The sequence below is a fragment of the Tiliqua scincoides genome, chromosome 5 (assembly GCF_035046505.1).
Source record: "Tiliqua scincoides isolate rTilSci1 chromosome 5, rTilSci1.hap2, whole genome shotgun sequence".
NCBI classification, from domain to species: domain Eukaryota; kingdom Metazoa; phylum Chordata; class Lepidosauria; order Squamata; family Scincidae; genus Tiliqua; species Tiliqua scincoides.
Window position 1 is genome coordinate 114,959,908 of NC_089825.1, and position 27,664 is coordinate 114,987,571.

General features: G+C 44.7%; 2 protein-coding genes and 1 pseudogene across 2 annotated transcripts; 2 read left to right on the forward strand and 1 right to left on the reverse strand.

Annotated features, from left to right (window-relative positions):
* Positions 1-824: 824 nt before the first annotated feature.
* On the forward strand, positions 825-12,279 carry LOC136653291 (vomeronasal type-2 receptor 26-like). The gene is made up of 5 exons (XM_066630201.1): positions 825-904; positions 1,935-2,226; positions 4,219-4,446; positions 9,221-9,347; positions 11,378-12,279. Exons 1-5 carry the CDS (start codon positions 825-827, stop codon positions 12,277-12,279), a joined length of 1,629 nt encoding a protein of 542 aa, XP_066486298.1.
* Positions 12,280-13,931: 1,652 nt separating this feature from the next.
* On the forward strand, positions 13,932-26,731 carry LOC136653292 (vomeronasal type-2 receptor 26-like). The gene is made up of 6 exons (XM_066630203.1): positions 13,932-14,082; positions 16,330-16,616; positions 17,269-18,156; positions 19,983-20,210; positions 21,464-21,590; positions 25,833-26,731. The coding sequence occupies exons 1-6, from the start codon at positions 13,932-13,934 to the stop codon at positions 26,729-26,731; spliced, it is 2,580 nt and encodes an 859-aa protein (XP_066486300.1).
* LOC136654587 (5S ribosomal RNA) lies at positions 25,352-25,468 on the reverse strand (annotated as a pseudogene).
* Positions 26,732-27,664: the final 933 nt, after the last annotated feature.

Here is a 27,664-nt window from a genome sequence, read left to right on the forward strand (position 1 = left end):
AGAGGGGCCGAGAGGCCAAGTCCATCCAGAGGCATAAGCGGATTGCTAAAGATATCGCTGGCTGGGGGGCCACGTGCTGGGGGGCACTTTCAAATCTGTGGGCAGTTTCTCCCCTGGGTGGATGCAGCTTGCCCCTCCAGAATAGAAATGCAATATGATGCTGCCACTGCTCAGCCCTTTCCCCTTCACCTCCCCCAGTTTCCTGGATGGGGCTTTGCTTTCCTTGTGCCTTCCAACACCGTGTGCGGGGGGAGGGGGGCAGGGCATTTCAGAAGATGTGTTTCAGGTGTTTTGAAAGGGGTGCAATTTCAGTGCTTGCCATGGCTGCCATTTTCCCTAGATATGCCTCTGGGTCCAACAAACATGTTTATTCTTTCTCTGTTGCAAATGATTTTGCACACACAATACTCTGGGGAGATGGTCTTCACCCTGTAATTGTCTCAAACACTACAGTTCCTGCTCTGTATTTCAGCTGTGGCCTATTCCAAGGACTCAGTCAATAACAAAGACTGAAGGCTTACAAAAACACTTGGTGAAGGTGGAGGTGCTGCATCTCCTGTACGATCTTTGACTGCATCTCTTTACCAAATGAATCTGCAGCTGCTGAAGGAGATTTATTGATGCTGATGGTGAATTTGGAGTATTGAGTATTTGAAGTCCCGATTTGCCCAGGGATGGCAGGGCTATTTCTTTTCTGGATGTTCTTTCTGAAGGTGCAGGTGTCCTCACTTGATAGCAAACCAGACTCTGTTATGTGTGCTATGTCCGATTCCTTCCTGTTCCAGAGTAAATATTATCAAACTGGGCTACTGATCATTGGAGGGATGGCCAGTCAGTTTGGCTGTATTGTTCATGAAGTATCATTCAGTGAACACCCCAGAACTATGTCTGATGACGACATTCTGTAAGAGACCTTATGTTTTCATGCTTATTGTTCAGTAAACCAGGTCATAATCAGTGGATAAATATCACAGAAACATTTGCGTCTTCAGTAAATTGTTAATACTTTTTTTAAGCTATATCAAAGCTCCTTAACAGACTTTCCATTCTTCTGTTTCCCGATGTCCTTGATGTTTTCCACATGTTGATTTATCCTCTTCTTGCCTTCAACTTGTTCTTCTGTCACACCACATAAATCCATATATTTCCCACTCCCACCACTGCCTCTTTTATTATGATCTTCTCACTCTGAGTCCTTTTATGCATTTCTGGATTACTTTGTTAAAATCTTCTTCACATAACATCTGGATGTCAACCTTCCCCCCTTCTCATCCTGTGTTTCATCCTTTTGTCAATTGCAGCCAGATTGCAACTAGTTTCTGCTATTTATATTCCTTGTATGTCATGGTTCAACTTTCATAAACAAAAACTTCTGTCCTTTTGACTCTCATTTATCACATTTCCTACTTGATAGATGCAGATAATTGACTGACATCATCATCAGCAAAGAAACCAGGAACCATTTTGTAAATTATTACTAGTAGTTTGTGTCTCCTGCCCAAGGCCAAGAATAAAAATAAAATTCATAGTAGGCAAATAGGATGATCCATATGAAAGTGTGTGCTTTTCAGATGCACTGATTTAAATGGGAGAAAACCCCATGGCTAAGGCTTTCCTTCCAAGTAAAACATAAGGATTGACAAGTGTTCCATTTTAAATGAGTCATACATAGTCATGTCTGAGCCATCAGGAGACACTTGTATTTATGCCTGACCATAGAGAGTCTGATGAAAAATGTTCATGAAACACATCTGTGTGCTATGAGTGACTGCAGCACCTGAAATGATTTATTTCACTTTGCTTCTCTTGTTGTCTTTGAAGAGTTGTTACTGTCAGTCCTGAAATGATGTGTCACTGTGATGATGTATATTATTGCATCTCAAGGAGATCATTCATGAATAGTTGCCTCATGGTATATGTAATGTTTCCTTTAGTGTAGTGCCAAAGAACTACCAACATGTCCTGTCCTTTGTATTTACTGTCAAGGAGATCAATGAGAACCTAAAGATCCTACCAAATAACACCCTGGGGTTCCACATTTATGACAGCTTCACAGACGCAAGGGTGACTCAGCAGAACACCCTGAAGCTTCTTTCCGGATGGAAAAGGATGGTCCCCAATTTCAGCTGTGACCAGCAGAATAATCTGATAGCTGTCATCGGGGGGCTGGACCCTGACTTATCTCTTCAAATGGCTACTCTGTTAGGTCTCTACAAGATACCACAGGTACAATGAGTGTGTCAGCTGTGAAGCATTCCCAGACAGTGCAGTATTTACTCTTAAATATCTACTTAGGAAATTCTCCTTTTAGAAGGAGAGTGATGTGCAAGTGATAGTTAAGAGATGTGATTTGTTAATGGTGCTCTGCTCTGGGATGAGGCAGATGTTATGCCATCATCTCCATGAAATGTTTTGAAGTATATTTCTTTGTAGTATGGATGTTTCATATCTGTCTTTGCATGGAAGTTATTTGCCTGAGCTCTAAGGAGCTATTATCTGAAGAGAAACAGCAACATTTTCTGTGAAGCATGGTGTTTTCGTCCACAGTCTCCAATGAAATGCATCCAAAGAAAGTGAGTCCTGATTAAGCAATATCTTATCCCCCTTCTCGACCTCAATCTGCCTTCTTGGGTCCACTCAGACTTGCACCAAAAATGTCACTGGTGCAAAGCCAAGTAGACCTATGCAGGCAGGGAAGGCTTATGCCTGTGCAAGGGAACACATGATCCCTTACCTGGAGTTGATCTCTAGGCCTAAATATCTCCTTTGGGGTACAGCATGTGTCCAATTGGAGCAGTTGCACAGTCACAGGGATGTAGGATTACGCTATTTTTTTTTTTTTGCATTCTTTGTATAATTTCAACTGTGAACATTGAGTTAATTTTCCATAGATTGCCTATTGTGCATTTGCTCCAGTGATGAATGTTAAAACTCAACTGCCTTCCTTCTACCGGATGGTCCCCAATGAAGCATACCAGTACAAAGGCATTGTCCAGCTCCTTCTGCATTTCCAGTGGAAGTGGGTTGGAATTGTCACAGCAGATGATGATGTTGGGGAGACATTTGGGCGAACATTAATGGAAGTTCTTTACCAGCATGGAATCTGTACTGCCTTCCGTGAAAAAACACAGATTGTTTCTCACACTTTTCAGATGGTGTATTCATATGAATTCATCAAGAACAAGGCCAAATTCATAAACAATTCCAAAGTCAAAGTATTGGTTGTTTTTGCAGAACCTCAAACTAGAGCATGGCTGATATGGTACATTTATTTCCATTCTTTCTTGGAAGGGATTCCAAGGATGCCTATTGGTAAAGTGTGGATCATGACTGCCCAATGGGATTTCTCATCACAGTCTATGCAGCGGAATTTTGACATCCAGGTCTTTGATGGTGCCTTGTCATTTGCAATTCATTCAAAGGAAGTGCCAGAATTTCCAAAGTTTCTTCAACTTCTCCATCCTAACTCAGAAGAGGGGGACGACTTTATCAGACTTTTTTGGGAAAAGGCCTTCAGCTGCTTCTTTTCTGATGCTCAGATCAGAGAGAGCAATGATTTTCTGATCAATGAGAGCAGTGATCGTTGTACTGGCCAAGAAAAGCTGGAGCAGCTTCCTGGGTTAATGTTTGAAATGAGCATGACTGGCCAAAGCTACAGTATCTACAATGCTGTCCATGCCATAGCACTTGCTTTGCATAAAATGCATACCTTCAGTTTGAAACGTGGTACAAAGATGGACAGAGTTAGATTTGGTCCTGCAGATTTTCATGCTTGGCAGGTAATGTTTTATCCTCTCCCCCACCCCCATTCATATGGTATCTGAAGTCAGGAAGAGTCAAATTTTTAGCAGCCTATGGGACCTGTGGCTTGAAGGTGCATCTGCATAGATACATGTGGACTGAGGAAGGGAAACAGAACATTGTTTTGTGAGGACCTGACAATTTCCTCCATTTAATTTGCAATTTGTGCCTCCAAAAATCCATATTTTGCAGCAGTTTCATAATATGACCACCTGGGAGTCCCATTTAGGTTGGGTGGTTAAGACTCTTTGCTAACCACAAAGAGTGTGTTTTTGTTTTTATTTTGTTATTTGCAACAGAGAGAGAGAGAGAGAGAGAGAGAGAGAGAGAGAGAGAGAGATCATTATAAAACACCAGATTGGGAATGAGCAAAGAAACTTTTGTTCATCACTCTGTAACCTTCTTCTCTAACTCTAGCTTCACCCTACGCTGAGGAGCTTCTCATTTAACAACAGTGTTGGGGACACAGTGTTTTTCGATGAAAACAGGGAATTGGGTGCTGGATTTGATATTACCAACTGGGTGACTTTCCCAAACCGATCCTTCTTAAGGATGAACATTGGAAGGATGGATCCACAGGCCTTACCGGGTCAAGAGTTCATCATTCATGAGGAGGCCATCACATGGCACAGTACGTTTAATCAGGTGAGCTCTGACTTCGGTGTCTAAGATGGAAAATTAGTGAGAAGTGTAGCAATGTAAATCGCTGATGACCTATCATCACACAAGCTATAAGAGTAGCCTTTTCAGCTATCATGCAATAATATTGTGCTCCTGTGTAATGATTACAATATTGTTAAGCATCATGAAACAGAACAGATTCCCTATGCACATGTAAGACTGTGACAGCCCCATAGCTGCCAAAAGAGCTCATAGCGCTCCATCAGTTGCCATGTTCTGTGTGATACTGCAGGTTTCAGAAATGCCATAAAACCACCACTAGTTCCCACTGTGCGCACTGCACCAGGTAAGGCAGCAGTGGGGGCAGACGTGGATGGGGCAAAATTGGTTGGGGAAGGGGAAGGAAGAGGGGGCAGGAATGTGGTGGGAAGGGATTGATCCAGTGGGAATGGTGGCAATCTGGAGGCAGTTCCTTCATCTCCTTGTCACTTTTTTCTCCTCAGACTTGCACCAGCTAAAGAGGGGTTGCAGGTTGCAGGAGAGCCATTGTGGAGCGGGAGGATTATGGAAGGGTAGGGAGATATAATTCCGCCTTCCCCTCTGATGCCTCCAGATCCCCGGCCCTGCTGGATACAGCATGCTCCTTTTTGGCAGGGCTACATTGTTGGGATGGGAAAAGGATAGGGCTCTGAGACGTTAAACTCGATGGAATCTAAGTTTTTTTTAAAAATTGTAAAAATTTTATTTGTTCTACGTTTTAAAAGTCTTAGTTTTAAAAGTCTCATTCATTCATCCCAAGTAGAAGAGCCCATTGATGTAATGAGAGAGGGAAAAACATTCAATTATTTATTAAAACTAAATAATGCATACAGTTCATAAATGCTTCCCAAATTTCCCAATAAATGTCCTGTTTCTGAAGCTGCCACTCATCATTTCACATACAGTAAGAGAATAGAAATTTACTGATGAATTGATGGACAATATTTTTTTGTCCAGTTCCATGTTGTTTTAAGTGGATTTAAGCCCTCATATCAAACCCCCAAACCTGCTGTTCTTTGCAAAACAAATGCGCTTCATACACAAGGTCACTTCCCTGACACAAGATTAACAGCACAATCCTAAATTGGCCAAGAACTTAGTGGTTACTCAACCTTTGAGTAAAGATTGGGAACCTCTACTCTGATGATGTCTTCCAGCCCAGCCATTATCAACTCAGACTCAAACTGCAAAGTGTAACTGCAAAGTGTGACTTTGTTACTAAGCTGTGAGCCTCTCTGAAAATCCCACCTCTCAAATCTGTAACAAATTGCATAGAACTGTTGTCACCAAGCACACTAAGTGGGTGACATGACAAAAAAATATGCTCATGAATTAAGAACATAAGAACAGCCCCACTGGATCAGGCCATAGGCCCATCTAGTCCAGCTTCCTGTATCTCACAGCGGCCCACCAAATGCAAGGAATCCGGTCTCCTTTTTGTGACCAGAACACAAATTGACCCAGTCAATATGAGGATAATTGAAGTCCCCCATGATTACAACCCTGTCCCTCCTTGTCACCTCCCTGATAATAATAATAATAATAATAATAATAATAATAATAATAATAATAATAATAATAATAAAAACTTTATTTTTATCCCGCCCTTCTCCCAAAAAGGGACCCAGGGCGGCTAACAACATATAAAACAGATTAAAACATAATTTCACAAACAGATAAAAACATATTAAAAAACACATTAGCAGAACCCATAAAAACAGTAGTCAGAAGAGTCGGAATAAAAGAGCATAAAACAGCAGTTCTTAGAGGAATCGGGCCTGTAAAAAAGCAACTAAAAGATATATAAAAGATGTTAAAAAGGCCATAACGTCAGAAGGCTTGGTTAAACAACAAGGTCTTCAGGCCTCGCTGAAAGGTCTCAAGAGAGGGAGCCATTCTCAAGTCAAGGGGAAGGGAGTTCCACAACGTTGGTGCCACTACTGAGAAGGCCCTATTTCTTGCCGCCGCCCCACGTACCTCCTTAGGCGGCGGCACTTGTAAAAAGGCCTTCTCTGATGACCTGAGAGGATGAGCCGGATTGTACGGGAGTAGGCGATCTCTAAGATAACCTGGCCCAGAGTAGTATATGGCTTTAAAGGTCAAAACCAGCACCTTGAATTGGGCCCGGAAACGAATGGGCAGCCAATGTAGCCCCCGGAGAAGCGGGCTGACAGAGTCAAACCGCCTAGCTCCAGTGACCACACGGGCCGCCACATTCTGCACTAATTGCAGTTTCCGAACCATCTTCAGGGGCAGCCCCACATAAAGCGCGTTACAATAATCTAACCTCGATGTCACCGTAGCATGGATCACCGTGGCCAGGTCTGCACGATCCAAGTACGGACGCAGCTGGCGCACCAGCCGAAGCTGAGCAAAGGCCCTCCTAGCCACAGCCACCACCTGGGAATCCAGGAGCAGCTGCGAGTCCAGGTGGACCCCCAAGCTGCGGACCTGCTCCTTCAGAGGGAGTGCAACCCCATTCAGAGCAAGCTGATAATCCAGCACCTGCATCGAGGATTTCCGAACCAGGAGAGCCTCTGTCTTATCCGGATTTAATTTCAGCTTGTTAGCCCCCATCCTGATCTGTTTCCTCATTTCAAGGTCCCCTTCCGGTTTCTGATCTGGAGGACGATAGTACAGCCCCAGTATTACATCACTCCTCAGGCCTGGTAATTTAAACCATAGAGATTCTATGGGGTCGGACCCACCTTCAATCTCTACTTTGCTGCATTCTATCCCTTCCTTAACATAAATGGCCACCCCACCTCCAACACGCTCCTCCCTGTCCATCCTGTAGAGCTTATAGCCCGGGATTGCGGTATCCCACTGATTCTCCGCATTCCACCAGGTTTCCGTTATGCCCACTATGTCAATGTTTTCCCTTGGCACCAGACATTCCAGTTCTTCCATCTTTGCTCGCAGACTTTGGGCATTTGCATAAAAGCATTTGTACATGGAATGCCCCAGGATGGGCTGCTTATTAGCTCCTTTATCCCTGCATCCTCTCATTGTGCCAAACCGTCTATCACATCCCATCACGCTACCTTTCCCAATTTCTTCTCCTACTCTGCCTTTGTCTTGTTGTTCTTTAGCCTCCCCATCCTCGTCCCATAGGGATGAGGAGTCCGGAACCGGATGCCCCTCGGCTCCTGTCGGCTTTCCCCCAGGGATCAGTTTAAAAGCTGCTCTGCCACCTTTTTAATGTTATGTGCCAGCAGTCTGGTTCTATTCTGGCCCTGCTTGTCCCAAAACGTTCCCCAGTGCCTAACGAATCTAAACCCCTCCTCCCTACTCCACCGTCTCATCCACACATTGTGACCCCTGATCTCCGCCTGCCTAGCTGGCCCTTTATTGGGTTAATTTAAACCAAGTAGAAAAACTTGCTTTCCACTTTATCCTCCTCTGTTTTATTTATTTTTCCAAGTGCCTGTACCTTGGGCTCCTACTCACAAGTAGGACTCTGCTCCTGCTCAAAGTAAACCTATGTACGCACGGACATATTTATTTTTATTGCCCTCACCTAGCTCCTGTGCCCAGCATGCTGGACTTTAGAATCCCTCCCTCAGGTTAGATTAGGTGCTAGCTTAGGTAAAGCTAAAGGTAAAGCTAAATTTCAGTGTTGATCTAAGGTTGATTTAAGGTTAGAAGACAAAGAGTTAGAAAGAGTACACTTACCTTCTCCTTCTCTTCCTCCTCTCCTCTTCACAACTCAGGGAGTCTTTCCTCTCCTTCTCCAAAACTCAGAGGTCCACTTGCCTTCCCCTTCTCCTCGCACAGATGCTAAACTCGCGGTGCCTTAACTGCCACTTTGTTCCAGAGGCACTTGGTGTCCCAGAGGCCATGCGCGCTTCTGCAGAGAGTTGCAGAATCCTACCCTGAACCATCTTCCATCACGCAGCCATGCTGATGGAATGCGGGTGCTGGTACCTTGTTTATAAAAGAGGTTCAAAATTTGTCACCAAGTATATCACTCTTTACCTGAGGCAGTACTTCTTGGACAGGACTAACATCCCAAGCCTGAGCTGCCCCTGTATCCAGCAGGCACAGGGAAGCAGCCACAGGTCTCTTTGGGGGAAACTCAAAGCCCCACAATGGAGCTTCCCAAATCTGCACTGTCTATTTGATTTTGGGCATGGCACAGAGTTCAGGATATTGCAGAGCAGACTCTGCCAGCCCAAACCCCTTCCAAGACTGGTTCCTTCCCCTGACCTTGTTCCACCCACCCCTAGAGGCCTCATCATTTCCTGGCAATTGCACGTACCCAGCGGGGGCACATCCTCTTCCAGCTGGCACTGAGCCTGCAGCCTGACTGGTGCGGACCTAGCGCCAGTGCTGCCTGCTCACCAGGTGCCATAAACGTGCTTTATGGCATATTTACAGCACCCAGCACTGGCACTAGGTTAATATAAATTTGGGTCCTAAGAGCATGACACTCACTCGTAACATTAGAAATGAATTGATTCTTCTTTATTACATTTCGTTTCAACTCCTCACTTCTTTAGGCCTTTTCTTCATCAGTGCAAAGTGGAAAAAGCTCACTTCTGATCCCAACGATGCAATAGATCTCACCAGTCCCTCTCCAATGCTCTCAAGATGTTCCAAGATGCAATAGTTCCAAGATCTCAATGTTCCAAGATGCAATAGTTCTCACCAGTCCCTCTCCACTCCAAGAGATGCAAATTGGGAGTTAAAACTATGTAGAGAATTCTATTCTTTTACCAGATAGAAGACCATAAACATTCTCTTCTTTTAACAATAGGTGGTCCCCGTTGCAGTGTGCAATGACAACTGCTATCCAGGCTATAGAAGGAAAAAGAAGGAGGAGGTGCCATTTTGTTGCTATGATTGTGTTCCGTGTCCGGATGGGAAAATTTCAGATCGGAAAGGTAAGTAACATCAGAAGCTGTGTTTTGTATGATACACTCTATTATATATTACATTAATTTTCCTTTTGCTGCCGGTTTAGTCCTTCAAAACTGTCATGAGACAGAGTCTGTCATAATGCACACAGGAAGCACCACCTAAGACAAAGATCACCAAACTGTCCGTGTTTTCAGGACCAACATTAGGAGCTGTGAGGCCTGGAAGTAGGTTAGTGGTGATGTGATGATGTCCTTGCATTGCCACACTCTACTTCTAGGGGGGCGCATTTGGGTCAATAAGATGTAGGGGTGGGATGAAGAATCTTCCAAGGATGAAGATCCGCTCACCACACCAGCCTTATGACACCTTGGCATGGAGGATTCTATTCTAGAGCATGAAATGAAGAGTGAAGTGCCAACTGTGGCTGGGGGCTGTCCAGCCGCAGACCTCCGCAACCCTGCACCCAGGGCAAAGCTCTGTGATGGCGCCCTCCTGCGGGCTATTGCCGCCCCCCCTCATAGAAATCCACCCTCCCTACTCACCAGAGGCTCACGGAGCTTCGTACAACCTCCTCCCATGCCGGAGAAACCTCTGTGAGGTTTCCCGGCACTATAAACTGTGCTTCCGGCAAACTGGAAGCAATTTTTGCCCGTCAGGAGCCTCAGAGAGACTTCTGCAGGGTCCTCGTGGCTGGCGCCTGGGGCATTTGCCCCAGCAAACCCAACTGTAGGCATGCAACTGGGGCTGTCTGTTCTCTGCCCTCACACAGGACCCCCTCAGGCGCAAAGCTCAGTTGGCCCTAATTAGTACAATAAGCCTAAAGTAAGCCCTGCTGTTTGCAGTTGCAGTTCTTCACTGGCAGCAGACAATGAACCAAGCAGCTTTTCAGCATGCCAGTGATGGTCAGCTAGCTTTAATTGAGTGAGGGGGGGACGGACGTTTGTCCAAATCTAACATTAAGTATGGTATTCGAAGAAGGATAGAGGGGGCTTGACCACCACCACCCCAGTGATGAAGGAAAAGATTTCCCATTAAAGCAAGGGGGGACCAGGATATGTGCAATCTGCATGGGAGAATATTGTTTGGAATGACACGAAGGGTGCAATCCTAACCCCTTATGTCAGTGCTTTCCAGCACTGACACAAGGGCAATGCAGCTCTGAGGTCAGGGAACAAACATTCCCTTACTTTGAGGAGGCCTCTGTGAGTGACACCCAACTGCAGGATGCAGCACACGTCCCATTGGCACCGCTATGCCAGTGCTGGAAAGCACTGACATAAGAGGTTAGGATTGCGGCCTAAATAGTTTAACTATCCTACCAAATTCTACCTTCACTGCCATCATTTCACAGTAAATGAAGTATTTCTCAAGCTTTCCTAGTAAAGGTCCCAAACACTTCTTAGGATACTTCTCAGTCTGACATTTATTGAGAAATCTCAAGGCCAACCAAGTGCCTTTGATGAGTCTTCACCCTTTTTTGCATACACATTGCAGGAGACTTCTAAGCATGCTACTAAATTCCCCAAACAGCCCTTTTGACTTGAGTATATATTGGTATACCTAAAGCATTAACATATGGCCTCTGTGCTATTAATCAGTCTGCAAAGTGATCATGCAGAAAACCTGCCCCAAGTATCACATTGTTTATGTGAGCAATATTGATAGTTTAGCACGTTTGATAGTGATGCATGGGTCATCTCCTCCGTTGTGGCACCTGACAGATCAACCACACTCCCAGCAACTTCTGTGCATGCCTCTCCTTATCTAGCTGTTTATTGGTAAACTGAAAATAATCCTGTTTTACCAGGATGAGAAAATAACTTCACATTATCTAGAACCTGAGGGACAAAACAGAGAAATGGAACAGATTGGGAACTGGGACATGTTGAGTTCTATTGTGTAATAAACAGGGAAGGGAGAAATGCACATTTTGGGAGATAATAATTTCAAGTACTGAATAAAAACAGCCCCAACTTTAAAAAGATTGATACATGAAAAAAGAACAATATTGATAGGAGTGTGGAATTGACCCAGCAACTGTTCTATTTTTCAGACGCAGACGACTGCTTCAGATGCCCAGAACATCAGTTTCCAAACAGGAACAAAGATCGATGCCTTCCAAAGAGTCTAAACTTCCTCTCTTTCCAAGATCCTTTGGGGATCACTTTGACTGTCTTGGCTTTGTCTTTTTCTCTGCTCACAACTTTGGTGCTTGGAGTTTTCATCAAAAACAAGGACACTCCCATTGTGAAAGCCAACAATCGGGACCTCACGTACTCTCTCCTCCTCACTTTGTTACTCTGTTTTCTGTGTTCTCCGTTATTTATGGGGCAGCCTCAGAGAGCGACCTGCTATCTGCGACAAACAGCTTTTGGCCTCATCTTCTCAGTGGCTGTTTCTTGTGTCTTGGCCAAAACCTTCACTGTGGTTCTGGCCTTCATGGCCACCAAACCAGGATCCAGAATGAGGAAGTGGGTGGGGAAAAAACTAGCCAACTCCATTCTTTCTGGGTGCTCCCTCATTCAAGCGGCTATTTGTACTGTGTGGCTCTGCACTGCTCCTCCATTCCCAGATTTAGACATGCACTCTCTGGCTCAAGAAATCATAGTGGAATGCAATGAAGGCTCAGTCACTATGTTCTACTGTGTTTTGGGCTACCTGGGATTTCTGGCTCTGGTCAGCTTCACTGTGGCTTTCCTGGCCAGGAAGCTGCCAGACAGTTTCAACGAAGCCAAGTTCATCAGTTTCAGCATGTTGGTCTTTTGCAGTGTCTGGCTGTCCTTCATTCCAGCATATCTGAGCACCAAGGGGAAATCCATGGTGGCCGTGGAGATCTTCTCCATCTTGGCCTCTAGTGCAGGATTACTGGGTTGTATCTTTTTCCCCAAATGCTATATCATTATTCTGAGACCTGATTTGAATAGTAAGGACCAGCTCATCAGGAGGAAGCAGTAAGAATTTGAGTCAAATTATTGCTTTACACTATGATATAAACTAGTCTTTATCTGGAAGCAATTTCAGAGGTGGTTGTTTTATTTTACTTTTTCCTACTCTTTACAGTTTCCTCTACCAGGATTCTTTTTTTTTTTCCCTCTAGGAAAAAGTTTAATGTGTATATTTAACAACCAGCTTTTTGGTTCTCTCGTTTTCTTCTGCTCACAGCCCAATCCTAACAAAAGCTCCACAATAGCTCCACAAGTACGGCTGATGCAGCCTCTGCTGCATCCAGTATATGAAGAGAAGCTGCTGGACGTCTCCTTGGGGGAAAGGGTCATTCGTCCCCTTATCCCAGGAAAAGCTCCCCCAGCGCCTATGGTGCTACCAGAATCCACGCTAGCGATAATGCTGGCATAAGTCCGAATGTCACACTTTTAGGCTGGGGTGGGTGTTTGGAACATAATGATTGCTGCGACCGCCATCCCCACCCATCCTGGGCCTGAAATGCGCCTCCCCATTATCCCCCACCCTATTACACCTCCTCCGCCTCCCAGCAGATTGCCTACCTGGTCTGGCAAGGGCAGGACTCTGACATTAAAGAGGCACCCCAGTGTAGGCCTTGTCACAGGCAAATGTGTGCATTTGTGACAGTGCACAAGGCTGTTCTGCCAGTGCTAGCCAGCAGGACATTGAGCCATGAATTTATTCTAACCATTCCTCTCTACATAGCAATTTGTTTTATCAGCATCAAAAGCTCTGTAATGTATTTTATTTATATTTATCTCTATAATTTATATTATTCGTTTATTTCATTATAAATATTTTCATAAAATTATTTGGAACTCACTGGACCTTATCAGGCCTGGCCCTGAGTAGAAAGCACACTCCACTGCTGTCCGCTGCTGGAAAAGAGCTAGAAAGCAGTTTCTGGCAGCATGATCAGTACTGTGCTGCTCAGGCACTAGCAGGAAGGCTGGAGCCTTCCAGCCCATGTCGCCATAGCTCTAGCCATGCGAAGGAGCAGATGAGCCACTGTGGGAGTTGGAAGCGTGAGAGAGGGCTGAACAGGGCAGGGAGGGGATGGGACTGGATGGGAGGGTCGGTGTGGCAGGGAGGGAATGGAAGGGGGTGGATCTGGTGATGATGGTGCACATTGGATCCTCCCTCCATTTCCACTGGCTCCTTGAACTGGTGCTAGCTAAGAGCCCAATCCTGAGCTGCCTGGAGTGCGAGGTTGATGTGGTGCCAAAACAGTGGCTGTGGCATCCAAGCACAACAGGGCAGTCTCTGTCAGCTCCTCGGGAGAAGGCAACATTCATCCCCTCCCCTGAGTAAGGGAAGTATCCCCCCCAATGCGTGCCATTTGTGCCCTGAGTGCCATTTGCAGAGGTGGTGTGCTTGCTGAGGTGGTGATCGCTCTCCTTCTCCCACATGAGTGTGCTGGGAGTGGCATTGTCCCCACGCACCTGGTGCTGGCTGCTTTCCCTGCAGGAACTGCAGCTAGTTGGCAGACCTGTGGGGACTGACCCTTCCGCCACAGCTCATTGGCAGGTGCTCATTGTAACCAATGAGGTGATCAGTTACAAAGCTTCCTGAGTGATGTAGCTCTTTGGGAAGGGGGAACTGCTCTGAGGGGGCTGCTGGCTGCAGTGCAAAGGTGCATTGTAAGGATGGCGAATGCGCAAAACTCTGCCATTCTGCTTATCGGTGCAAACAGCGTGCAGCCTGATTCTCCACCCCACTCATTGGCAGGCATTGTGTCTTTCTCAGCCCCTTGCATCCTGATGGTCCTACATTTCTCCGTGGGTTCCAAGACTTCAGGTGAGCACTGCCAGTCCCTTTTACACGAGGAAAGTGCAGTTTATGAGAGCGGCCGAGAGGCCAAGCGGGAGGGCACCAAGAGGCAGGAGTGGATTGCTGAAGATATCACTGGCTGGACATGGGGGGCATGTTCAAATCTGTGGGCAGTTTCTCATCCTGGGTGGATGAATCTTGCCCACCGGAACAGAAATGCCACATGGTGCTAGAGCTGCCCACCCCTTTCACCTCCCCCCATTTCCCTTAGCATGATATTGCTTTCCTTGTGCTTTCGACAGGGTGTGTGTGTGGGGGGGGGGGGATTTTGAAATATGTGTTTCAGCTTTTTTGAAAGGGGTTCAATTTCAGTGCTTGCCATGGCTGCCATTTCCCCAGATATGCCTCTGGGATCGACAAATATGTTTATTCTTCTTCCGTTGCAAATGGGTTTGCACACACAATACTCTGGGGAGATGGGCTGCAGCCCTGTAATTTTCTCAACTACTACAGTTCCTCCTCTGTATTTCTAAACCCTGTGCCATATTCTAAGGACTCAGTCGATAACCAAGACCGAAAGCTGAAAAAAAACTTGGTGAAGGTGGAGGTGCTGCATCTCCTGTATGATCTTTTGACAGCTGCCCTTTAGCAAACCAATCAGAGCTGCTGAAGGAAATGCTGTATTGATGCTGATGCTGGATGATGCACTGAGTATTTGGAGTGAAGATTTGCCCAGGGATGGCAGGGCTGTATCTTCTGTGGTTGTTGTTTCTGAAGGTGCAGATGTCTTCAACTGGCAGCAAACCGGACCCTGTTACGTGTGCTATGTCCGATTCCTTCCTGTTCCAGTATAAATATTATCAAACTGGGCTTCTGATCATTGGAGGGATGGCCAGTCAGTTTGGCGGTTTACCTCATGAAATATCATTCAGCGAGCACCCCAGAACAATGTATGATGATGACATTCTGTAAGGAAGCTAATGTTTTCCTGTTTAAGTAAACCAGGTCATAATCAGTGGATGAATATCACAGAAATATTTGTGTCTTCAGTAAACTGTCAATACTATTTTTCTATTTCATGATGTCCTTGATGTTTTCCACATTTTGATTTATGCACCTCTTGCCTTTGGTAAACTCTACTTGTTCTTATGTCCCATCACATAATTTCATATATTTCTCCACTCCCACTGCTCTTGTATCATGATCTTCTCACCCTGAATCCTTTTATACATGTCAGGATTTCTTAGTTTTAAGGTTTAGATGTCCATGCTCCCCCCATTCTCATCCTGTGTCATTTACCATTTTCTGTCAATTGCAGCCAATTGCAATTACTTTCTGCCATTTATATTCCTTGTATGACATCTCGACTTTCATTAACAAAAGTTCCTATCCTTCTGACTGTCATTTATGAGATTTCCTACTTGATCGATACAGATAATTGTCTGACATCATCATCAGTAAAGGAACTAGGAACCATTTTTTTTTTAATCTCTCCAGTAGTTTGTGTCTCCTCCCCATGGGCAAGAATAAAAATAAAATACATAGTAGTCAATAGGATGATCCATACAAAGGTATGTGCTCTTCAGATGCACTGATTTAAATGGGAGAGAAAACCCCATGGTTAAGGCTTTCATCCCATGTAAACCATAAGGATTGACAAGTGTTCAGTTTTAAATGAATCCTACATATTTATGTCTGAGCCATCAGGAGACACTTGTATTTGCCTGGTCATAGAGAGTCTGACTCCTGAAGCCTGGCAAAATCCGGAGAAAATTCGGAGCCAGAGTCCCTGAGGCAGTTCATGGCTGAACACAGTCACGTTCTGGCAACTCCTGCGATGCCGCTGGAACCAATCGTATTGGCTTCTGCCTTTCCATTAGACCATTTCAGCGACGTGGAGAGGGGGGAAGTTGCTGCATGGGTAACGGTCTATCCTCCATATCTACTTTATCCAAGCTTTGCACACTGGAGAGGACACTCTGTTCCAGAACACTATTCAGAGCGCAATACCATAGTCTTCCGAGACTGCAGGGTGCCAACAAGAGAGTCTGAAGAAAAATGTTCATGAAACATAAGTGAGAGACTTATGAGACTAAGGGAGCCTGCAGCACCTGAAATGATTTATTTCACTTTGCTTTTCTTGTTATCATTGACTTGGAAGAGATGTTAGTGTCAGTCCTGAAATGATGTGTGACCTTGAGGATGTATTGTATACTATTGCATCCATCTCAAGGATATCATTCATGAAGAGATGTAATGTTTCCTTTAGTGCAGTGCCAAAGAACTACCAACATGTCCTGTCCTTGGTATTTGCTGTTAAGGAGATCAATGAGAACCCCAAAATCTTAACAAATATCAGCCTCGGCTTCCACATTTATGACAGCTTCACAGACGCAAGGGTGACTCAGCAGAACACCCTGAAACTTCTTTCTGGATCGAAAAGGATGGTCCCCAACTTCAACTGTGACCAGCAGAGTAATCTGATAGCTGTCATCGGGGGGCTGGACCCTGACTTTTCTGTTCAAATGGCTACTCTGTTAGACCTCTACAAGATTCCACAGGTACAGCAAGTGTGTGTGTTGTGAAGCTTTCCAAGCCAGTTCAATTTTCCCATTAAACATCTACTTAAGAAATTCTCTTTTAGGAGGCAAGTGATGTGCAAGTGATAGAAAACAGAAATAATCTGTTAATGGTGCTCTGCTCAGGTGTTGAGGCAGATGTAATGTTATGATCTCCGTGAATTGAAGTATATCTTTTTTTCTAGAATGGATGATTCATATGTTTCTTGGCATGAGAGATCTTTGCCTGAGCTCAAAAGAGAAATTATCTGAAGAGGAACAACATTTTCAGTTGAGCATGTTTTCATCCACAGTATCCAATGAAATGCATCAATAGAAAGTGAATCCTGATTAAGTGATACCCCTTTCGGCTTCAATCCGCCTTCTTGCGTCCGCTCAGACTTGTACCAGCAATATCGCTTGGGCAAAGCCACGTACACCCATGCAGACAGGGAAGTCTTACCCCTGAGCAAGGGGACACATTTCCCTTACCTGGAGGAGAGCTCTAGGCCTAAAAGTCTCCAGCAGTATAGATTGTGCACCACACTGGAGCAGCTGCATTGTCACAGGGAGAGTTAAGTAGGATTAGGTTGTTTCACATTTTTGTTTGCATAATTTCAGCTTCATGTTATGAACATGGATTTGTTTTCCGTAGATTGCCTATTGTGCATTTGCTCCTGTGATTAACATTAAAACTCAGCTGCCTTCCTTCTATCGAATGGTCCCCAATGAAGCATACCAGTTCAAAGGCATTACCCAACTCCTTCTGCATTTTCAGTGGAAGTGGGTTGGAATTGTCACAGCAGATGATGAAGTTGGGGAGACATTTGGCCAAACCTTAATGAAAATGCTTTACCAGCAAGGAATCTGTACTGCCTTCCATGAAAAAACACCGGTTATGTCCCATACTTTTCAGATGGTGAACTCATATGAATTCATCAGGATCAAGGCCAAATTCATAAACAATTCCAATGTCAAAGTATTGGTTGTATATGCAGAACTTCATACGAGAGCATGGCTGATATTGTACTTTTATATCCATTCTTTCTTGGAAGGGATTCCAGTGATGCCTATTGGTAAAGTGTGGATCATGACTGCCCAATGGGATTTCTCATTAGAGTCTATGCAGCGGAATATTGACATCCAGGTCTTTGATGGTGCCTTTTCTTTTGCAATTCATTCAAATGAAGTGCCAGAATTTTCAAAGTTTCTTCAATGCCTCCATCCTAACTCAGAAAAGGGGGATGACTTTATCAGACTTTTTTGGGAAAAGGCCTTTGGCTGCTTCTTTTCTGATTCTCAGATCAGTGAGAGTAATGATTTTCTGATCAGTGACAGCAATGATCATTGTACTGGCCAAGAGAAGCTGGATCAACTTCCTGGATTAATGTTTGAAATGAGCATGACTGGCCAAAGCTACAGCATCTATAATGCAGTCCATGCCACAGCACATGCTTTGCATAAAATGCACACATTCAGGTCAAGACTTGGTACAATGATGGACAGAGTTAGATTTGGTCCTGCAGATTTCCATGCTTGGCAGGTAATGTTTTATCCTCTCCTCCAGCCCCAATTGAAAACTTCTCTATAGTCATGAAGACTTGAATTTTTGATAGCTCTCATTTCATGAAGTATGTCCGCAGTCCAAATCCTGCAACTACTATTTGCATTGCTTCCCATTTAAACCTTAACGGTCTCCCATGTTCAGGGCATCTTTCATACAAGAATAAAACAGTTTCCCGTGCTTCCTTTCCCTCTGCAAATATGGAAGTTTCTGCAGTGTGTTGCATTCCACCATTTTGGAGTGACTAAGTACATGTGGGAGGCCTATAACTTCTATCTACTTTCCCCAGAATGAAACCTGCTATTCCCAGTGGTGGTATCTGATAGTGGAGCTATCCAGATGAACCTAAGGTAGAGGCTATACAATCCTAGAGGGCTCACAGTCCAGTCCTGAGCTGCTCAGAGCGTGCGGCTCCCATGGTGCCAAAAATGGCTACCACGGCATCTGGACAGTGCAACTGGGCAGTCTTCAGCAGCTCCTCAGGAGAAGGAGATTTTGGTCCCCTTCCCCTGGGTAAGGAAAGTAGCCCCACAATGGGGCTATTTGATTTTATGGCAACCCCATAGACTGGTGCAGTATGAAAGAGATCTGTGTCGGGCTGTGCAGCCCGACATGGAGCTCAGCATCCAATGGAGCTGAGCTCCACTGGTCCCACCCTTCACCTGTCCTGCTCCCTCCCTTGCCTCACCTCCTCCCTGCCCTCTTCCTGCCTCCCCCTGCACCAGAATGCCTGCTCCCTGCCTCCCCCCATGCCCCCATTCATCCCCTTCACCGCTTGGTAGTCCGTTCGACCTCTGAGCAGCAGAGGTCCATTAATCCATCCATGCTAGCCCACTGCCGGCTGGTACTGAGCTAGCACCGGCTCTGGACCAGTGCTGAGGGCTGCAGACGTGCCATATGACATGCTTGTCACACACAGCACCAGCAGCGGACTGGCTCTAAGAGCTCAGGATTGGGTTCTCACTCATTTTACTTTGCCAAGAGTGTTCAATTTTTTAAAATCTGTTAATGTTTTTCTTCAGACTTGACTTGATGGCTGCAGCCACACAAATGATGGTTACATGTCCGTTCCATTTAATGCCACATATTATGACATCTCGATAAATAAAGGAAACATGATCAAAAGTTTATGGTTAAACCTGCCTGAGAAATATGACTTGAAATACAGTACGGTGCTGATTATCCACCCTTTGGTCAACTGACATTTCACTTTATCCAACAATGGTGACAGTGTTGTGGTGCATGCAGGCTATTAGCACCTCCAGTCATCTAGAGACAGAGTACAGAAGCACTTTCTTTTAGCCCTTTAGTGGTTAAAATAACAATAAAGAGCTCTTACTCCTATTAAATGCATGATGGGGGGATGTCAATAGTTAAGGCACCTTCCTGCCTTGCCTCTTTCTGCAAATTGGAGCTTCTGAATTTCATCTGGCAGAAGCTGAAACCTAGTAGCCTCTGGGACCTGTGGGTTGAAGGTGCATCTGAATAGAAAGATGTAGATACAGGAAGAGAAGCAGAAGAATACTTTTCAAGGAGTCAACAATTTCCTCCATTTAATATGCAGTTTTTGCCCCCAAAAATCCATATTCTGCAGCAGTTTTCATAATCTGATCACCTGGGAGTCCCATTTAGGTTGGGTAGTTTATACTCTGTGCTAACCATATTGTGTTTTTATTTTTTACTTTGTCATTTGCAACAGAGAGAGAGAGAGAGAGAGAGAGAGAGAGATCATTGTAAAACACCAGATTGGGAATGAGCAAAGAAACTTTTGTTCATCACTATGTACCCTCCTTCTTTAACTCTAGCTTCACCCTACGCTAAGGAGCTTCTCATTTAACAACAGCATTGGGGACACCGTGTTTTTCGATGAAAACAGGGAACTGGGTGCTGGATTTGATATTACCAACTGGGTGACTTTCCCAAACCAATCCTTCTTAAGGGTGAAAGTGGGAAGAATGGATCCACAGGCCTTACCGGGTCAAGAGTTCATCATTAATGGGGAGGCCATCACGTGGCACAGTATGTTTAATCAGGTGAGCTCTGATTCCTGTGTCTAAGATGGAAAATTAGTACAGGGAGCAGGAAGGTAGAGAGAGGGGGTCAATCCAGTGGTAATGGTGGAAAACCGGTAGCAATCCGTTCCTCTTCTTGCCCCTGCAAACATGTTTATATATGCTTTCCAAATTTCCCAATAAATATCCTGTTTCTGAAGATGCCAGCTATCATTTTAAATACAGTAAGGTAGATAGATAGATAGATAGATAGATAGATAGATAGATAGATAGATAGATAGATAGATAGATAGATAGATAGATAGATAGATAGATAGATAGAATGTCAAATTCCCTGACACAAGATTAATTCATCCAAGATTACTATATATAGACACACAAAGCTTACCTTATACTGAGTCCCACCACTGGTGTATTTAGTGAATATTCTCTACTCCAGTGTTTCCCAACGTGGGAATCACGACCTCGCCTCCCCCCTCATTCCTGCATAAGTTGAGTGGTGACCTGAAGTGGCTGTGGAATGGAGGCAAGAAGCTCTTTTGAGTGCACGCTACTGCTGCTGCTGTCACAGAGACAATGGGTTTTGGATTTCTAGGGAGAGGTGACAAGAGACACTGCAATGCTTGGGTTCTCATTGCCACCACCACCACATAAGTCCAAAAACTCTCTTTTTTTCTTTGTGGTTGGTGGCAGCAGCGTGAACCTGGAAGTGCCATCACCACCGAGCTACCAACCCTGTCACAACCTGCAAGAACCTAGCGGTTACCCAACTTTTGAATGTATCACATCTTATCAAATATATCACATCTTACCTAAGGAAGGTTCACCATATTTCACTTTTAGGCTTACCATTACAGTGAAAGCATAAAGATATTAGGGTTGGTTCTCATTCTGTCCTTACCAAAGTGGAACCCCAGGGAATCACCTACACTGCTTATCAAAGACCCAGCAACATGGAGTTTCTCAATACACATGGAGTTTCTCAGTACACATTGCACAGGACTAAGAGGATTACATTGACACATAATGTTAGAAAAACTTTAATTCTTCTTTAGTCCACTTTTTGATACTCAATTTCCATGCATCACTTCTTTAGGCCTTTTCTTCATCAATGCAAAGTGGAAAAAACCCACTTCTGATCCCACCCAGACAATGATAGTTCTGACCAACCCCTCTCCACTCCAAGAGATGCAAACTGGGTGTTAAAGTTGTGTAGAGTATTATATTATTTAACCAGTTGGAAGACCATAAACATTTTCTTCTCTTTGTAATAGGCGCTACCCATTGCAATCTGTAATGACAACTGCTATCCAGGCAACAGCAGGAAAAAGAAAGAGGGGGAGCCATTTTGTTGCTACGATTGTATTCCGTGCCCAGATGGGAAGATTTCAGATCGGAAAGGTAGGTGTCATCAGAAACAGTGTTTTCTATGATACCCTCTATTTTATATTACATTAGTTTTGTGTGTTTTTTTAACTGCCTGTTCAGTCATTCAAAACTTGTCATGAGACAGATGTCCATTATAATGCACACAGGAAGCACCAACTAAGACAAGAATCACCAAACTGTTCCTGTTTACAGGGCTAGCCTTAGAAGCGGTGGGGTCAGAAGTTGTGGCACTTGGAAGTCGGTTAATGGTGATGTGATGGTATCCTAACATCATGACCAAACTGCTTCTGGGGAGGGATTTGGGCCAATCAGATGCAGGAACGGGTGGAAGGATCCTCTAAGGGTAAATATTCGCTCACAGCGACAGTCTCAGGATGCCTCGGCATTCAGGATTCCATTCCAGAGCATGAACTAAAGAGCAAAGTGCCAGCTGCTGTTTGGAGCAGTCACTTCCCTGACCTCACACAGGGCCCCGTCAGTCACAGGGCACAGCTGGGTCGCAACACTACAATAGGCCTAATGTCAGCCCTGCCTATTAGTTCTTCTCTGGGAGCAGGCAATGAGCCAAGCACCTTTTCAGCATGCAAGTGACGGTTAGCTTAATTGTGTGAGGGGAGAAGTTTGTTGAAATCTAAAATTAAGTACAGTATTAGGGGAAAGACAGAGGGAGCACCACCATCATCACCCCAGCAATGAAGGAAAAGCACTCTTGAAAGCAAAGGTTGGGGGGACCAGGATATGTGCCATCTGCATGGGAAAATATTGTGTAGAACGACACTAAATATTTTTAATAAGCTACCAAATTCTATCTTAACAGTCATCATTTCACGAAAATGAAACATTTTCTAAGTTTTTCGAGTAAATGTCGAAAACACTTCTCAGGATATAATCCCTTCTGACATTTACTGAGACATCTCAAGGCCAACCAAGTGCCTTGATGAGTCCTCACCTCTGCAATGCTCCTCCATTCCCAGATGCAGACATGCACTCTCTGGCTCAAGAAATCATAGTGGAATGCAATGAAGGCTCAGTCACTATGTTCTACTGTGTTTTGGGGTACCTGGGATTCCTGGCTCTGGTCAGCTTCGCTGTGGCTTTCCAGGCCGGGAAGCTGCCAGGCAGTTTCAACGAAGCCAAGTTCATCACCTTCAGCATGTTGGTCTTTTGCAGTGTCTGGCTGTCCTTCATTCCAGCATATCTGAGCACCAAGGGGAAATCCACGGTGGCCGTGGAGATCTTCTAAATCTTGGCCTCTAGTACTGGATTACTGGGATGTATTTTTTAAAATAAATAAACAGGGAAGGTAGAAATGTATATGCAATCTGCATATGCAAATGCAACTTTGGGAGATAATAATCATGAGTACTAAATATAGATAATCCTTGAAATAAATTAATTGAAGAAAAAAGAAAATATTGATAGACTGAGAAACTGTCACAGAAACTGGTCTATATTTCAGATGCAGGTGACTGTTTCAAATGCCCAGAACATCAGTTTCCAAACAGAAACGAAGATCGATGCCTTCCATAGAATCTAAACTTCCTTTCTTTCCAAGATCCTTTGGGGATCACTTTGACTTTCTTGGCTTTGGTTTTTTCTCTGCTCACAACTTTGGTGCTTGGAGTTTTCATCAAAAACAAGGACACTCCCATTGTGAAGGCCAACAATCGGGACCTCACTTACTCTCTCCTCCTCACTTTGTTACTCTGTTTTCTGTGTTCTCTCTTAATTATGGGGCAGCCTCAGAGAGCGACCTGCTATCTACGACAAACAGCTTTTGGCCTCATCTTCTCAGTGGCTGTTTCTTGTGTCTTGGCAAAAACCTTTACTGTGGTTCTGGCCTTCATGGCCACCAAACCAGGATCCAGGATGAGGAAGTGGGTGGGGAAAAAACTAGCCATCTCTGTTCTTTCTGGGTGCTCCCTCATTCAAGTGGCTATCTGTGCTGTGTGGCTCTGCACTGCTCCTCCATTCCCAGATTTAGACGTGCACTCACTGGCTGAAGAGATCATAGTGGAATGCAACGAAGGCTCAGTCACTATGTTCTACTGTGTTTTGGCTTACCTGGGATTTCTGGCTTCTGTAAGTTTTGCTGTGGCTTTCCAGGCCAGGAAGCTGCCAGACAGTTTCAACGAAGCCAAGTTCATCACTTTCAGCATGTTGGTCTTTTGCAGTGTCTGGCTGTCCTTCATTCCAGCATATCTGAGCACCAAGGGGAAATCCATGGTGGCCGTGGAGATCTTCTCCATTTTGGCCTCTAGTGCTGGATTACTGGGTTGTATTTTTCCCCCCAAATGTTATATAATTATTCTGAGGCCTGATTTGAATAGTAAGGACCAACTCATCAAGAGGAAGTAGTAAGAATTTGTTTCAAATTATTGCTTTCCTCAGTTTATAAAAATATAAATTGATCTTTATCTTGAGGCAATTTCAGAAGTGGTTTTTCTGTTATTTCTCCTTACTCTTAAGGGCAACCTCTACATTCATCCCCTTACCCCAGGGAAAGCTCCAGCTGTATCTATGGAGCTGGTTGAAACCACACCAGTGATATCTTTGGCACAAATCCAAGTGTCACACTTTCAGGCCTGGGAGGGAGGAGAGAATGTGGTGATTGCTGCAGCCACCATCCCCACCCACTTCTGGGCCTGAAATGCTCCTCCCCCTTATCCTCTACTCTGTTATCCCCGCTTCGCCCAGCAGAGTCTACCTGCTCCAGCAACCACAGAACTCTGAATCATAGGGGCAGACCAGCATAGGTCTTGCCATGGGCACCACAGGACTCCACCCTGCTGCAACCTTATGACACATTGCGATGGTGCACAAGGCTGTTCTGTAGGTGCTAGCCAGCAAAGTATTGCGCCTTTAACATATAGTATTAGGAGGAAGATAGAGGGGGGTACCACAACCACTACACCAGTAATGAAGGAAAAGAACTCCCCTGAAAACAAAGGAGACCAGGATATGTACAATCTGCATGGGAACATATTGATTGGAATGACACTAAGGGTGCAATCCTAACCAACTTTCCAACACCGAGGTAAGGGCAATGCAGCTCTGAGGTAAGGGAACAAACATTCCGTTACCTTCAAGAGGCCTCTGTGTCTGCCCCCCAACTGCAGGATGCAGCACATGCCCCATTGGAGGAGATATGTCAGAGCTGCAAAGCTGTTTAGGATTTGGGCCTAAATAGTTTTAATAACATACCAAATTCAATCTTTACGGCCATCATTTCACAGTAAATGAAACACTGCCCAAGCTTTTTTGGTAAATGTTCCAAACACTTCTTAAGATACAATCTCTTCTAACATTTACTGGGAAATCTCAAGGCTAACCAAGTGTCTTTGATGAGTCATCACCCTTGTTTTCATACATGTTGCAGGTAACTTCTAAGGCAGCGGTCTCCAAACTGGAGACTGCTATGTCTCAAAAAAGCTGTCCTGAGTGGAGCTTACAGTTCTACAGTGGAGCATGATTTTCAAAGAGAACAGGTCACAGGGATGCTCTGGGCAGCCATGTCTGTTGCTCAGCATCCCAGAAAGCTGTGTCACAAAACATCCAGGCCGATGCGACTGCCCAGAGTGTCCCCGTCACCAGTTTGAAAACATGCAGCACCATGGTGTAACAGTAAGCTTCGCTCACGGGCGGGGAAGGACTTTCTCCGAACCCTGGATCCAGCCCACGGGCTGGGGATTGAACAGCCCTGTACTAACACGTGTTATTGAATTTTCCAGGATTGTGGTTGGCAACCTTCAGTCTCAAAAGACTATGGTATAAGCCTGCAGCACCTGGTATTCCCAGGCGGTCTTCCATCCAAGTACTTACCAGGCCTGACCCTGCTTAGCTTCCGAGATCAGACGAGATCGGGCATGTGCAGGGTAACAGTTGCTGCCACTTAGAAAATAACTTTACAATATCTACAACCTCAGGGACAAACCAGAGAGATGGCATGGATCAGGAGCTGGGAAATGAGGGGTTTTATGGTCTAATAAACAGGAAAGGGGGAATGCAACTTTGGAAGATAATAATCACAGGTAGTAATTAAAAACAGCCACATCCTTGAAACAGATTGATACATGAAAAAAGGAAAATATTTATGAGACTAAAGAATTGATACAGAAACTGGTCTATTTTTCAGACACAGACGACTGTTTCAAATGCCCAGAACATCAGTTTCCAAACAGAAACAAAGATCAATGAAAAAGGACACTATTGATAGAATTGAGAAATTGACACAGAAACTGGTCTATTTTTCAGACGCAGATGACTGTTTCAAGTGTCCAGAACATCAGTTTCCAAACAGGAACAAAGATCAATGCCTTCCAAGGAGTCTAAACTTCCTCTCTTTCCAAGAACCTTTGGGGATCACTTTGACCGTCTTGGCTTTGTTTTTCTCTCTGCTAACAGCTTTGGTGCTTGGAGTTTTCATCAAGAACAAGGACACTCCCATTGTGAAAGCCAACAATCGGGACCTCACTTACTCTCTCCTCCTCACTCTGTCACTCTGTTTTCTGTGTTCTCTGCTATTTATGGGGCAGCCTCAGAGGGCAACCTGCTATCTACGACAAACGGCTTTTGGCCTCATCTTCTCAGTGGCTGTTTCTTGTGTTTTGGCCAAAACCTTCACTGTGGTTCTGGCCTTCATGGCCACCAAACCAGGATCCAGGATGAGGAAGTGGGTGGGGAAAAAAATAGCCATCTCTGTTCTTTCTGGGTGCTCCCTCATTCAAGTGGCTATTTGTGCTGTGTGGCTATGCACTGCTCCTCCATTCCCAGATGTTGACATGCACTCTCTGGCTCAAGAAATCATAGTGGAATGCAATGAAGGCTCAGTCCTAATGCTTCTTTGTGTCCTGGGCTACCTGGGATTTCTGGCTCTGGTCAGCTTCACTGTGGCTTTCCAGGTCAGGAAGTTGCCAGACAGCTTCAACGAAGCCAAGTTCATCACTTTCAGCATGTTGGTCTTTTGCAGTGTCTGGCTGTCCTTCATTCCAGCATATCTGAGCACCAAGGGGAAATCCATGGTGGCCGTGGAGATCTTCTCCATCTTGGCCTCTAGTGCTGGATTACTGGGTTGTATTTTTTCCCCTAAATGTTATATAATTATTCTGAGGCCTGATTTGAATAGTAAGGACCAGCTCATGAAGAGGAAGTAGTAAGAAACTGTTTCAAATTATTGCTTTTCTCCATGATATAAATTGATCTTTATCAGGAAGCAATTTCAGAGCTGGTTTTTCCATTACTTCTACCTATTCTTAAGTGCTGCCTCTACCACGACTTCCTCTTTTCTAGGGAAAAGCTTAATGTGTATATATGACAATCATCTTTTTTGTTCTCTCATTTTTAATTAGTATCATTTGTTTTCTTCTAGTTACAGCCCAATCCTAACAACAGTGCCACACAGCGATCCTGTAGTGTTGGTGCAACCTCCACTGTGTGCAGTATATGAATAGAGGCTGTTGGAGGTCACCTTGGGCAAAGGGGACATTCATCCCTTTACTCTAGGAAAAGCTCCACCAGTGTGTATGGAACTACTTGAGTCCATGCCAGCGATAAAACTGGCACAAATCTGCTGTACTTTCAGGCCCAGAAGAAGGGATAGAATTGCTGCAACTGCCATTCCCACGCCCTCCTGGGCCTTAAATGCCCCTCCCCATCATCCTTCACGCTACTACACCTTTCCGCCCCCTGTTGTCCAGAACAGAGCCTACCTGCTCCCAGAAGCACAGGAATCATAGAGGCAGGCCTGCGCCAGCCTTGCCACTGGCACTGCAGGCCTCCACACTGCCACAACCTTATGGCACAATCGTAATCTCGCAATCCACCCTCTCTTTGTAGAGCCCCTCCCCCATTTTATTGCAGGAGGTAGGGGGAGGATCATAATGTGCTCTGAGTCACTTGCATCTTCCTTTAATTCTTATGATCACATTTTTTGGGGAGTGTTTTTACCATGATCAGTCAGTACAAAACCCCATATGTGTTTGAGCCCATATAAATGCATTATGTATGTATCTCCAGAATTTTTGTTCACACTCTGAAACATACTATTGATTGGATCTGAACATTTGAACACACAAGGACAGCGTCAG

Bases quoted from the DNA above. Each gene is read 5' to 3' on its own strand.
- LOC136653291 (XM_066630201.1), top strand. From the start codon at position 825: ATGGCCAGTCAGTTTGGCTGTATTGTTCATGAAGTATCATTCAGTGAA. The intron at 4,447-9,220 runs GTGAGCTCTGAC...TTTTAACAATAG, and splicing joins GGCACAGTACGTTTAATCAG to GTGGTCCCCGTTGCAGTGTG. The intron at 9,348-11,377 runs GTAAGTAACATC...TCTATTTTTCAG, and splicing joins GAAAATTTCAGATCGGAAAG to ACGCAGACGACTGCTTCAGA.
- LOC136653292 (XM_066630203.1), top strand. From the start codon at position 13,932: ATGGCGAATGCGCAAAACTCTGCCATTCTGCTTATCGGTGCAAACAGC. The intron at 14,083-16,329 runs GTGAGCACTGCC...CCTTTAGTGCAG, and splicing joins CGTGGGTTCCAAGACTTCAG to TGCCAAAGAACTACCAACAT. The intron at 20,211-21,463 runs GTGAGCTCTGAT...TCTTTGTAATAG, and splicing joins GGCACAGTATGTTTAATCAG to GCGCTACCCATTGCAATCTG.